General features: G+C 42.6%; 1 protein-coding gene across 1 annotated transcript; it reads right to left on the bottom strand.

The window, feature by feature from the left end:
• Positions 1-1,156: 1,156 nt before the first annotated feature.
• On the bottom strand, positions 1,157-12,562 carry LOC109481990 (RNA-binding protein 12B-A-like). The gene is given in 5 exon segments (XM_019784615.1): positions 1,157-2,688; positions 4,023-5,844; positions 5,846-5,920; positions 5,923-6,703; positions 12,474-12,562. Coding segments are annotated over 3 exon segments (2,622 nt in total). The 5' UTR covers positions 6,682-6,703; positions 12,474-12,562; the 3' UTR covers positions 1,157-2,688; positions 4,023-4,056.
• Positions 12,563-12,743: the final 181 nt, after the last annotated feature.

Raw genomic sequence — 12,743 nt, 5'->3', positions numbered from 1 at the left:
TGCTGCTGTCTACAATTCCGATGACATCAACGTTTCTGAAACTAGACACGGCTTATGGCAATATATACTCGGAACGGGAAGGAAATGATTCAACTAAATATGTCCTGGACTTTTTGTGCGTGTTTTAAATACATGACGCCATTACGCGTTTTAGTCCTTTGTAAAGTGTCTTTTGTTGAGTATAAGAATAAAACTATGCGTCACCTTAAATTTCTGTACCAAGCAATAATTACGTTTGTGTGTGAATAGACGTTCTTACAAAGGTCTTTACGCCGATTTCAAGTTGTCTCTACCATTAGTGGATGTTTCAAACTAGCTAGCACGAAGACTCCAGTGCATTTACTGAAGGGCCATTGACCGCCTTCAAAAAGCGGGGGGTGACTAAAATTCCTACCACGTTATGTCAAGTGTTCATGCTGATCGATTATAACGGTGACAACCATGTGACCGATACTACACCTTACTCTTTTTGTACTACCTGGAATCCCTGGTGTGACACGTCTTCCCACCCACGTTAAACGTTTATTGACAGTAAAGTTAAAAGTGAAAGGAGTTCAGCCAGAAGCATGATGAAATACAGGAAGAATGGACCACACACGGAATGCAAATAAATTTGTCGTCCTTTGCGTTTTTGTACAAAGAAAGTTGGTTTAGGCATACCGGTACCAGTCAGTAGTTTCAACATTTTGTGCCACGCATTAGTTGCAAAGAAAGCAGGCTTGAATAAGTTGTGATAGGCCAAATAGAAAAATATGTCAGGGGAATTAGTCGGCTAAAGGAGTATAGTTTGCACTAGGTGCCATATAAACTGTACTCCTTTAGCGGACCAACTCCCCTGGTATGTACATGTATATGTATGTAATACTCCCTATTTGAGAGGCGAGAAGACATGACCTCATATTAAGTACATGTTCGTCTGGAGCCAATTGTTCTGTAGAGCACTAACGGATGTGGGATTTTGCACGTCCGTCAACATGTGAAAGACCTGAATTGTTTGTGGCCCTGACATGTCAGCAATTTTGAGTTGTTCAGACAGAAAAGGGGTGCCTGGGTTGTAGTGCCTGTGTCTGAAGTATTCTTGAAGTAAGCCAGCCTTTCTGTGTAGTGTCTATCTTCTTAATTATAAGCAAATCCAACAAAGTCATTGCCAACAAACTTTTTTGAGAACTACTTTTTATTGACACATGATAATGCTTGTTGTACATGAACATCGAAACACTAAACCAGAAGCACTACAAATGTTGAAAAATTGCAAAAACACTTTTTCTCTGTGCGCACCAGCATATATGCATGTACAATGGGTACCTTTCTATGGGTACATGCAAAGCAATTATATGCTACATGTCAAACCTAACCTTAATACAAAATCTCAGTAAATAAAATCATGCTGCCCTTTCAGAAAACACCCCTTCCAGCTCTGTATAAAAATGCCATGATGTCAAGATCCTGATGGTACATCTAATCCATTAAAGTCTTTTAACTGTAACATTCAGTTTAGGAGGTAGGCTAGGAAGGATGGTTGAGGATGTTGGTGCAAAATGTTTATTTCAGGTAGTTTGTATAAATTCTTTCCCAAAACATCCCTGCCCCCACCAATCCTTCCTGGTCATCCTCTAAAACTAAGTCCTACTCTTAGTAGCAGTAAGTTAACAATTGGTAGCTCTACAAATGTACAAAACTACACTGTGCCTTCATTACAATCACACAATGTCAAATGGAGATTGGTACGTTACATTTACAACTCAATACTATATTATTTTGGTGGTCCATTGAATAGGTTCCCTGCGTTTTAATTTCATGCTAAACATCAAATGTCCAAAATTAAACTGACTTGGTGCAGCCTATCTTACTTGATGTTATTAGAGATGCTCCCTACAAATACTGGACATTGTTAACTGTTTATATATTGTTAGTAATACTTGGCACCAAACACCTCTAACAATGACCCTTATGTTGCTGAGTTAAACAATGTAATTACCTGCAACTCCAAAAACTAATGACTATGACATTGCCTGAAATGCCAAAGAAACTAAAGATCACTGATCATCACTCTTATAAGTAGTGTGTTATCAAGTTGCTAATCAGTATTCAAATGTATCAACTCACTGGGCTTGGAATACATGCACTTGTGGTTTTCTGCAATTTATACAATGTAATTGAAAAATTTAGAGCTTGTATTCTCATACTAACCAATTGCAAGTTGTTAATATTTGTTTCCGCAAAAATTCTTTTCTGCATGTGGGTATTTCAAGTCCTGTGTGAAGACTATAGATTACAAAATGAACTTAAATGTAATGTTTCAGCTTTTAGCTTTTAGAGTAAATGATTATATGAAGATTTACAATGCAGGTAGATACAATACAAAAACCTCCACTACGAAGTCTATTATCATAATGTTTACAATAGACTGTCAGGATGTCCTAACATTAATACATACATGTTAATGTTTCAATCTTATGGAATGACTTGTTTGAACACAGAATAATGGTATGAAGTTTTGTCAACACTGCACCATTTGGCTTACGTAGTAAAATGACTTGTAGAATAACATGACTACTTGAAAAAAGGGCTCTTGATACATTCTACAGCTAAGTACCTAATCATTTACATTTACAAAGTTGGCTTGAACGTTGACATCAGCCTTGGCCCTCCCGGTAGATGGCACTTCCCTTCCAAATCTTGCAGAATCTGTAGGATTGAAAAGAAAGAATAAAATGAGTTTGCTTGCAGTGTATATTTGTAAGTTATCATCCAGTCATAATCCAACAAGCACCAAGAGTATGGCAGCATGAGACCAGCAAACCAACCATCAAGTCACCCCTTTGCAACATACATGATTAAAGCAGTCTTTGAACAAACCAACAACTCAGGCAAGCCCTTCAAATCTGACTTCCAACTTTGCAGGATTCTTGATCAAGACCTTGCTCTGACCAGAGCACAGATGTGGATGAAAAGTGACAGGATCAAATGCAACATTGCACAGGACTTAATCTATGACTAGTCTAAATATCACCATCCTCACTGGACAGACAGAAATGTGGACACTGGAACATGCAGTGCACATACAAAGACAAAGTGTCAGGAAATTTCCCTCTTGCAGTCACATGGCTCTGAAAGCAATTATAAGAACTACACTGCTACCTTGGGGACCTGGTAAAGATCATGAAAGTAGGGCCTAGAAAGCAGCACCCTGTAAAACTACATATGTCTTTTTTTTCTTTTGCAGTAAAAAAACTGTTCTGGTAATATTTGCAAACCCTTGGATCTTCAGGGAACTTTCAACGTCTTCTGGATACCCTGCCATTTACTACACAAACCAAATTGTACAGGAAATTTCATGAACAAAAAAATGCACAGGGTCTATGTTGAACACTTACATTTTTAAAAAGCTTAAGGTCTTGAGGGACTCCAAGAGATTCCAAAGAAATAAAATAAACAGGAAGCCCACGGACAAAAAGATATTGAGCAATTGTGTATTGAGAAAAGCAACAGATAAAATTCTGGACAATATTTCACAAATGCTAGGATTGTCCTGATCCAATGCACTTTTCAAACATGCCTTCTCAAATGCCTCGAGTTGAATTTCTTTTCACCACAGCTTCACTTCAAATTGAATTCCATAAATTGCTATCACTCAGCAACAGTAGCAGGATTCTGCATGGTTTCTTAAATTGAATAGAAAGAGAAATAAAGACTAAGAATGATGAAATACACGTACACAGATTGCAAGAAAGATCCATTGGTGCAAGAAGACTCTGTAAGACACTCTATACCCCTCAGGCATGCACTTTTGTCGGTGGGAACTAATTTCTCAAAAAATGCTCCATCTGCTGCTATCCTTGGCAATTATCAAGATTATTGTATGACAAAGGACAACTGCCAGAACCTCTAACACCATGACCTTTCTAGACAAGAACCCTCTCCCATGTTGTCAATGCCACTGACTACCTCATTGCATAGCACATTCAGCTGAAGTACAGAGAGATGGTTAAGCAAATTGAAGAAGCAAGGTGGTCTCTTACCAACATGGTCATGGGTGGGTACCTGTTTCCAGGGCTAGATGAGGAGAAGGCGCAACTTCTTGACACCCATAGGCCGGCCGTTCAACTCCCGTACTGCAATCATGGCATCCTGGGGGGTGGGGAAAGCCACGGATGCATTGCCTGTGGGAGCCCCACGGTCAGAACGGTGAATGTGGACAGAGTCCTTCAGGACAGGGTAGCCATAGAAGAAGTCCAGGATTTCCTCCATAGTGGCTGTGAGGGGGAGGTTTTGAATGCCGACAATGTCACTCGGGGGCTCATTGGTGTTGAATGCAGGAGCAGGAGGCCCAACGTTGGGCATATTCATGTTACCCCCTGGGACCAATCCGGGGCCCTGCTGCACTCCCATTTGAGGTGGGAACTGTGGCATGCCAACATTTCCGGATAGTGGGGCACTTGAAGGAAGGTCCAGCAAGCTTGGTATCTGAGGCCCTTGTGGCCCCCTGCGAGGGGGCTCGAGCATTTGATCCTGCCCCATCATACGGTCTTGCTGCCGCCTTTCTCTATCCTTCTCTGAGGTACGCATGTCACGCTGGGTTGGCCTTGCCATGCGGTCCCGCATCTCCTCCCTTGTGATGGGGCGGAGAAGGGCCATTCGACCGCCCAGGCGCTTTGCTCGAAGCTTGTAAGCCCTGTCACAGTCCGCAATACCAACAAACTCAACAAAGACCTCGCCCGAGAACTCTCCCGTCTTGGTATAAACCATGTGAATACCCCTCTCGGCGATGGTGCTGCCCGTGAAGAAATTCTCAATCTCTCGTTTACTTGCCTTGTAAGGAAGGTTCCAAACGTGCATGCAACACTTTGCCCTGGGATCAAGCTCCTTGGTACTTTTAGCCTCCTTCCCCGGTGACTTGGAACCCTTCTTGGCCTTGGAGTCTGGTTTCTTTGAAACTTTCTCTTTTTCTTCAGATTTGGGATTAGGCTGTGCAGCTTCCTGTTTTGCTTTCTCCTTCTCTGGCCCTGCTTTACTTGGTTGATCTTCTGCTGCCTTTGCTGGGGTTTTCTCAACAGCTTTTGCCTCAACTTTGACTTCAGCAGCTGCTTCAGGTTTTGCTTGTTCTTGCTTTGTCTTCTCTCCACTCTGGGGAGGATGTGAAGGTGAAGGAGTTGGCTCAAGTGCTGGTTTCTTTGCTGGCGAGGGCTCAGAGGTAGGCTCTGATGAAGCCTGGCGCTTCACAGCGGCAGGAGTCTGTGCTGGTGTAGACACTGTTGCTGAAGCTGCAGCCTTCTTAGCCTCAGAAGCTTTCTTGGCTTCTGCTTCTTTTTTAGCTTTGGCTTCAGCATCTGCTGCCTTTCTGGCCTCTTCTGCTCTTCGAGACTCAGCCCTTCTGGTTTCTTCAGCCCGCTTGCTTTCTTCTGCCTTTCTTGCATCGTCAGCCTTCCTGACCTCTGCTTCTGCAGCAGCTTTTTTCGCAGCTTCAGCTTTCTTCTTCTCATTTTGAGCCTTCCTGGTCTCACGGAACTTCTGGATATGTTTCTGCATGTCAGAAGATGGTGCGCTGGTGACCTCAATGTATCTGCTTCCCATGTATTTCTTATGTAGCCGCAGGGCTGCCTTCTGATCACCGTAGGATTTGAACTCAACAAACCCACTGCCAATGGCCTTACCATCTTCAAAATCAATCCAAACCTTCCTGATGCCCAGGCCTTTGGAGAAATCTCGGACATCCTTATCCTTTGCGGTGTATGGGAGCCCCTTGAGGCTAATACACATGGAGTCAGTGCGTTCAATAGGGGAACGAGAGCGAGGGCGTTGGGCACCTTGGGCCCTGCTTTGTTGGGCTCCCGATCTTGGCATAAACGGGGGAACGGGAGTGTTGGGGGTTTGTAGGCTGGGTCTGTCGAGGCTGAGGCTGCATTCGCTGCATCACTCCCCAGTGTTGGTGTTAGCATAGCTGGTGACTGCCGGTGCCTGAACAGCTTTAGCAAAGTCATAAGCTATCTGCCACTGATTCTCGGTGCTAGACAGAACTTCGATGTGACGAGCAGCCAGATACTCCTTGTATGTACGCACCGCAGCAGAACAGTCACGGACAGACTTGAATTTGACAAAGGCTTTGCCTGTCTTGTTACCAAAAGGATCCATCTCAATGACAATGCCATCACTGGCTATCTCCAACCCAGAGAAGAGGGAGTGGATTTCTGACACTGTGACATTGGTGTTGAGGCCGAACAGTTGAATGCATGTCTGCGCTGCACTGAATGGAGAGGAATTATAGCTTGAGGAGGACATACTGCTGTACCCACTTTCTTGCACTGCAGGAGGGACATAAGATGAGCCATTCGGGGCCACATTTCTGGACCCAAAACTAGGCGACTGAGTTTTCTCCACATTGCTGGTAGCTACTGGTGTAGGAGAGTCAAAAGTTGTGCTTCTGCTCATGTTGATGCGATCCTGCATCTCCTTGCGGGAGCTCAGGTACAGGGTGATAGGCGAGCCGTGGATCGTGTTTCCCGTGCGAGCCATCGCCTGGCGGGCGTCTTCGTCGGAGGCAAAGATAATGAAGGCATCTCCTGCATCCCCACCCACTATATGCACCCCACCATCGGGAATTGTGAGGCCGGAGAAGAAGGAGCGAATGTCCATGGCGGAGGCCGACCATGGGAGACCCTGAAGGCGGATTACCACAGCCATGATGCAAGCCTTGATCTTTCACCTGGGGGGGAAACAGTGAGTAGGCAATAAGCAGGAGGCATCGAAACTATGTGAATATGGTCCCATTTCCGTTGTGGATGCGTATATAACCTTAACCTCTCCCTGCTGGTTTATAAACTTGGTGCATGAATATTAATGCAACCCCAGCAGGGAGAAGTGTATTGTACTTACCATTCAGCACAGAAAGCAAGTTACTGCTCAACAAACCAAGCTGGTGACCTGCATCTTCATGAGGCAAACTGAGTGAAATGCGATAGAAGAATTACATGTATATCAGGCTGCAACTGCTATAAAAGGCAATAGGTAACCGGGTAACACAGTCACTGGTCGTCTTGTAGGCTGCAATACTCCCAACACTGGAAACAGGCTTGTTTGTGCAGTACATCTGAAAAACCAGACATGAAGGTGTTGGAAGAAGAATATCTGGAAGGAAGACTCGATGGGGCAGTATAACATCTAAACATCTACGATAAGGGAAGGGTACAATTTGAACCAGGCAATTATGTAGAAGCATATTCAAGTTTTAATGGATCTGAACCACCAATACAGGTTATATATCCAGTCAAGCAGCAAAGGCAATACCAGTTAGGAAAAAGTGTCATGTTCCCTTGGCAGAAATAATTCCCCACAAAAATCTTTATCTACAGGTGCTAAACAAAACTACTCGAAGATGACAAACAAAATGTCTCTGTTTTTACCCAGAAAGCTGCACTCGGTAACAATTTACAGTTTTAGAAGGATCATGAGGGCTGAAAGCTGAAATACAATGTCCAGGACTGGAAAACGATTTGGCAAGCTTACCTAAGGCTAAACACACACACATGTACAGGAGCAGGTGCAGTGCATGAAGGAAATCATCACTTTCAATGACATGAGAACATTGGTCCTTTTTCCATTTCTGCAGGTAGAGAAAGACTTAACTTGAAACCAGTATGCATGTGGACTTTTCTGCTCACACAATTCCATACAATCGATCTTATGCCTCCTGTATTAAATACAATTTTATGTATAAGTTTTGCTGTATTTTTCAGCTCATCCATCTCAGGTCACCCTGATCACAACTGCAACAGACCTTATGTGAAAGCCATGTGTCAATGCAAACATCCTCTCCCTGGTTTCCAGTCCTCTTACTTGTCATGACTTTTTAAATCTACGTTGATGGAAAAGAGATCTCCTTGCAAAATTCAGAAATCATGTTAGTCCGACTATGATGTAAAACGTTGCTACGGTCAATGGTACAGGAAATGAAGGACTACCCTATTCAACACCCTCTTTAACAACTAAGATGTCTTCATTATCAGCATAGATTTAAGTTCCATGAGCATGACGACTCCTTCATGCTATCCAGCCATGCTGTACAGCTCTATTTTTCTCTGTCATTTCTAATATTGCAAATGACTTGAGATTCCTCAGGAAGAACACAGGATTCAACCAAGAGACAATCAAGCTGTGACTGTATGAGGCAGTTACACATAAATACACATTTATGTAAGTCACATGTTTCCAGAAGCACAACATGGCTGCCTTCTCAATCATCTGTCTCCACGCAATACAGACTTGGGTCCTGCAGACTAATCTTCCAGATGTACATGAATCATTTACCTTCTTTCTAAAAGGTAACCCAAACACTGTTCAAGATCCAAGCAACATTTCCATGGTCGAAAACCTCAAAGCCCTTTAACACGTGCCTGCTTTGGTGGTTCAGATCCAGCTTTATAATTCAATTTTCTATTGTGTAAGTTACAGCCATACAATGAAATATACATTGTCCTGGAACTCCTCTGCGGCTACTTAAAGCATTTCTAGGAATGATCGGTGCTTCCAGCAGGCTCAGGAACTGTTGTACTTGAAGCTCGACTCTGAACGATGACATTTTTTTCTCGTGAAGCAAATGAAAGGTTAACACTTATTACTACAATAAAATTCAACGGCAATCGCTGGTTAAAAAAGCAGAAGTATGGAACTGGTCTTCCTTGCTGATGAAGTTGATCTCTCTCATGATGAGTCTCATCTGGCAGCTCTCAGCTCTCAGGAACAGTTGTGATATGAACTACCGGTAGGACAACAAGCTGTGTGCTTATAATCTTTACCAACACATACATGATAATGTACAGAAGTCTATATGCAGTTCCAGAGTACCCAAGTTTTTACTGCCATTGTTCCATCTATGCAATCTTCCATAACATTTACCAACTGCACCTGAAAAGAGTAACATCAATAAACATTACATGTGTTACATGTCAACAATAATTAAGTACTGTAGATATAGTAACTAGGACAGGCTGCTCAGGGACGAATTCATCAAAAGCAGCTCTACAGCAGATGTATGTAGGATAATGCCTTACCATCAGAAGATGGGAATGCTCATCACATGAAGAAGCTTCCAGGCTATATATATACATAACCTGCAAGTCACTAGTAATATCATACCATGCCATCTGTTGCCATAGTGACATCCAGGTAATGTGTTGACCTACAGTACTATTGGACAAACATGATCTTCAGTGACATTCAGCACATAGGAAGAAATTAGGTCTAAAGGCTTCAAATGCTGGCAGGCCCTTTTTACAGGAGGCACATTGTGACTTATACAAAGAAGATGAAAACTTTTCCTGCTCTGAAAGTTGGTTGATCGAATTGGCATGGAGTCTTTTGAATTGCATTCATGAGTTCAATACAGAGGCTGTATTTCAGGCTCATAAATTATTAACGCCCATACAGAGTAGACATTACAATCAGCACATCAGAGAAAAAGGAAGCTAACTGTGGTAAAGCCATCTTTACCAGGATGGGGGGAATACAATTACATATGGGGTGGATGTTTGAAGTTATGACACCATCACCATTGAAAATTCCTCCATTAGTAATTTATTAGGTCTGAGTCCCCAGATCAACAAAGAACCATCCCAGACAACTGAAAGTAGCAGTTCATGTTAAAAGAGTCCATAAATTTGCTTTTGTTATGTGGAAGCAAAGGGGAGATTTAGGACAGTCAAACTCCTTTGAATGCTTTTTTTATTCCCATAAATGAAGGTTGGATTGATGAAAGAAGCACCCCATGTCATGTTTAATATCAAACACCAATAAAGCAACCAGTCAAATTATGACAGCAATGTCCACTAGAAACGAAAGGTGGCCAGTCATTTAAATGGACATAAGTAGCTAGTCAGGAATTGACAGGATGTCGCAAAGGCTGTTGAGTTGAGAAGCCCAGTCCACCAGTTTGAGAAAACACCTAGTCACTCTGTAAGAACATGCATACATACACTAATTACTAAAAGACATCATTCACTGACAACAGTGGATCCACATGATTCCTACAGTAATCCTACTTGAAACTTGGTAGTTCTGACATTTGCTTGACAGAACTACCGTTACAGCACATATATGAAGCATAACAACTATAATACAGTGTATTACCCAGTAAATCTTCAAAACTAGTACAAGGCCGGGATGAATGAAGTTCCACATAGGAACCATATGGCTCTAGTGTCATCACTGAGTGAGGGATGTCTTCAGTGTTGGCATGTACGAGGGGTGTTCAAAAAGTTCTCGGCCTCACCTAGAAAACGCCAGGGCAGTAAAATTTTTCTTAAACTATTTTATAATATAGTCCTCTCTAACTGCAATGCACTTGGTCCAGTGATGTTCCAGCTTTATTTTCCCCTTGTGGAAGAAGGTTGCATCTGGACCCCCCAGATAGGCTTATACCGCATAGATGACGTCATCATTACCATCAAAACGTTGACCACGTAAGTGGAACTTGAGTTTAGGAAACAGGTAGAAGTCCGAGGGTGCTAGGTCAGGTGAATTGGAAGGGTGGGGTTAGACTGCAAACCCAAATTCGTTTGCTGCTGTCGCTGACCCCTGTGTTGTGTGGACAGGTGCATTTTCATCACGCCAGCTCGGAGCTTTCCTCTCCTTTTCTCTTTGATCGTTGCCCTCAAATGTCGTAATTCTGTTTTATAGTACTCCCCATTGATGCTTTAACCCCTTCGCATGTAGTCAATCATGATTACTTCCTTACTGTCCCAGAAAACAGAGGCAAAACCCCTGTCAACGGACGAAACTCGCTAAAACTTCTTTGGGGGCCGGAAAAAATTCTTCATCCATTGTTTGCTCTGTTGTTTTGATTCGGGGTGAAAGTGGTGAACCTAGCTCATCTTGGGTGACAAATGTTTTGAGAAAACGGCATGAATTGGACTGAATTCGTTCCTTGAAATGTCAAGCCTGTTTAAGTTCTGATGTTCAAAAAACATTCGAGGCACCCACCATGCAGACAGTTTGTCTCATCCCCACGGATGTTCGACAAAACATTGTGAACTGAGTCATAACACAGGCCAAAGAACCTGCTACATGTTGGACAGTCTCACATCTGTCATTCGCTACCATGTGATGGATGGCCTCAACTGGATTGTCCGTGGTGCTGATTTGTGGCATCCTGACCTATGTTCATCTTTTGTGCTCTCCTTGCCGCGCTTGTAGCTAGTAACCCCATTCTTTATATCTAAATAAGAAGGGGAGTCATCACCAAGTGTCTTGACCATGTCTTCATGGATGTCCTTAGGAGACATCCTTTTTATCGATACACTTGATCACAGCACACGCTTCTTTTGCGGCCATTTTGTGATTTGCCCTCACCCACCCCATTTTCACGGGGCGTCACGTGCTCATTAATGAATACAAAAATTTGAATTTTTGTGTGCAGTGATGTAAGACGTCATAGTATACAGCTATACCAAAGAATAGGAGTTTTATTTTATTTTCTAGGTGAGGCCGAGAACTTTTTGAACACCCCTCGTATAGTGGCGACTTCTCGAAGGCAGCCCACGGCCATGTACTTAGAAACTACTGTACCAGTCCCGGAACTAATTGGAACTCGTGGCCACACTCTTGATCATGACAGACTGGATTGGGGAATTATTTGGACCAGGCAGGGTAAAGATAAAAGGATTGTTTCACTAATTCAACATAAATATGGGATAATTTTGTATATCCGGCCTGCATGTAGCCAGTCTGCAACCGACCATGCTCAAAGTCTAAATAATACCAGATGAGCACATCTCACTGTAGACAAACTTGCAAAACTACCACTCTTGCAAGTTGTTTGATTTTGGTCATTATGAAAGAATGAAGAACAGATACGTGTGCAAGATGTTTTACAGTGACAAGTTCATCTCTTTTCCAGCAACTGTTTGGTAATGGTAGGTATAATCTGAATGCAAAAATTTGGCAATAGGAAAAATTTGACTAGACCTAGCCGCAGGGAAGTGGTGGTAAAATAGGTCAATGCTTCAAGGGCGGCAAATTGTTCAAACATCTCATTCCAGCGTGCCTGACCAACCCCTGCTTTGGTACACACTGCTTGGGGCGAGGGTGTCAAAAGCGATTCAACTAGATTTAAAAAAAGCGATATGCCTTGAATTCCATTACAAAACCACGTTCAAAACCATGATCATACAACTTTCAAAAGATACTCCCGGAGTTCTGGTCAAAGGAATGCATAGTGGAGGTTTACAAAGCCACTGAAAACTTTGCCCAAATTTACAGTGGATACACAAGCTAAAATTTGCATGCAACATCGAACAAAGGGTGATTTTCTTGCAAACGCCCATTCGTAGGCTCAAAGAAAGCTCAGATTTCGAGCCAAATGCAAAGGCATCCGGCCAAACCTTTCCTCAGTTTTGATCACAAAGGCCTTCTCCTGCGTGACGAAGACATAATAACGGTTGTAAAGCGTCATAACTCCGCGCAAAATGCAGATAACTCACCTACAACCAACACCTTCTGTCAGCCAGACGTCAAGATGGCGACCAGAAAGTGCACGCTACAAGCGCAGGGCTACCCCCACCATTAAGAGAGAACGCCTGTTTTTATATTCATCGAAATCTCATTGAAAGTTCACATATCCAGCAATAAGGGCATAAAATTACCAAAAGTATTTTCTATATCTTTGAATAAGTTGTTTTAAAGTTTTTATATGAGTAAAATGAATAATATTTCTTAAAATGATCGGATTTCTGATAGGCACTAAGTTTTCA

This window comes from Branchiostoma belcheri, unplaced genomic scaffold (genome assembly GCF_001625305.1).
Source record: "Branchiostoma belcheri isolate BF01 breed outbred unplaced genomic scaffold, Haploidv18h27 scaffold59, whole genome shotgun sequence".
Classification (NCBI taxonomy): domain Eukaryota; kingdom Metazoa; phylum Chordata; class Leptocardii; order Amphioxiformes; family Branchiostomatidae; genus Branchiostoma; species Branchiostoma belcheri.
Note: the sequence above shows the minus strand (reverse complement) of the source record. Positions and strands in the feature narration are given on the sequence as shown.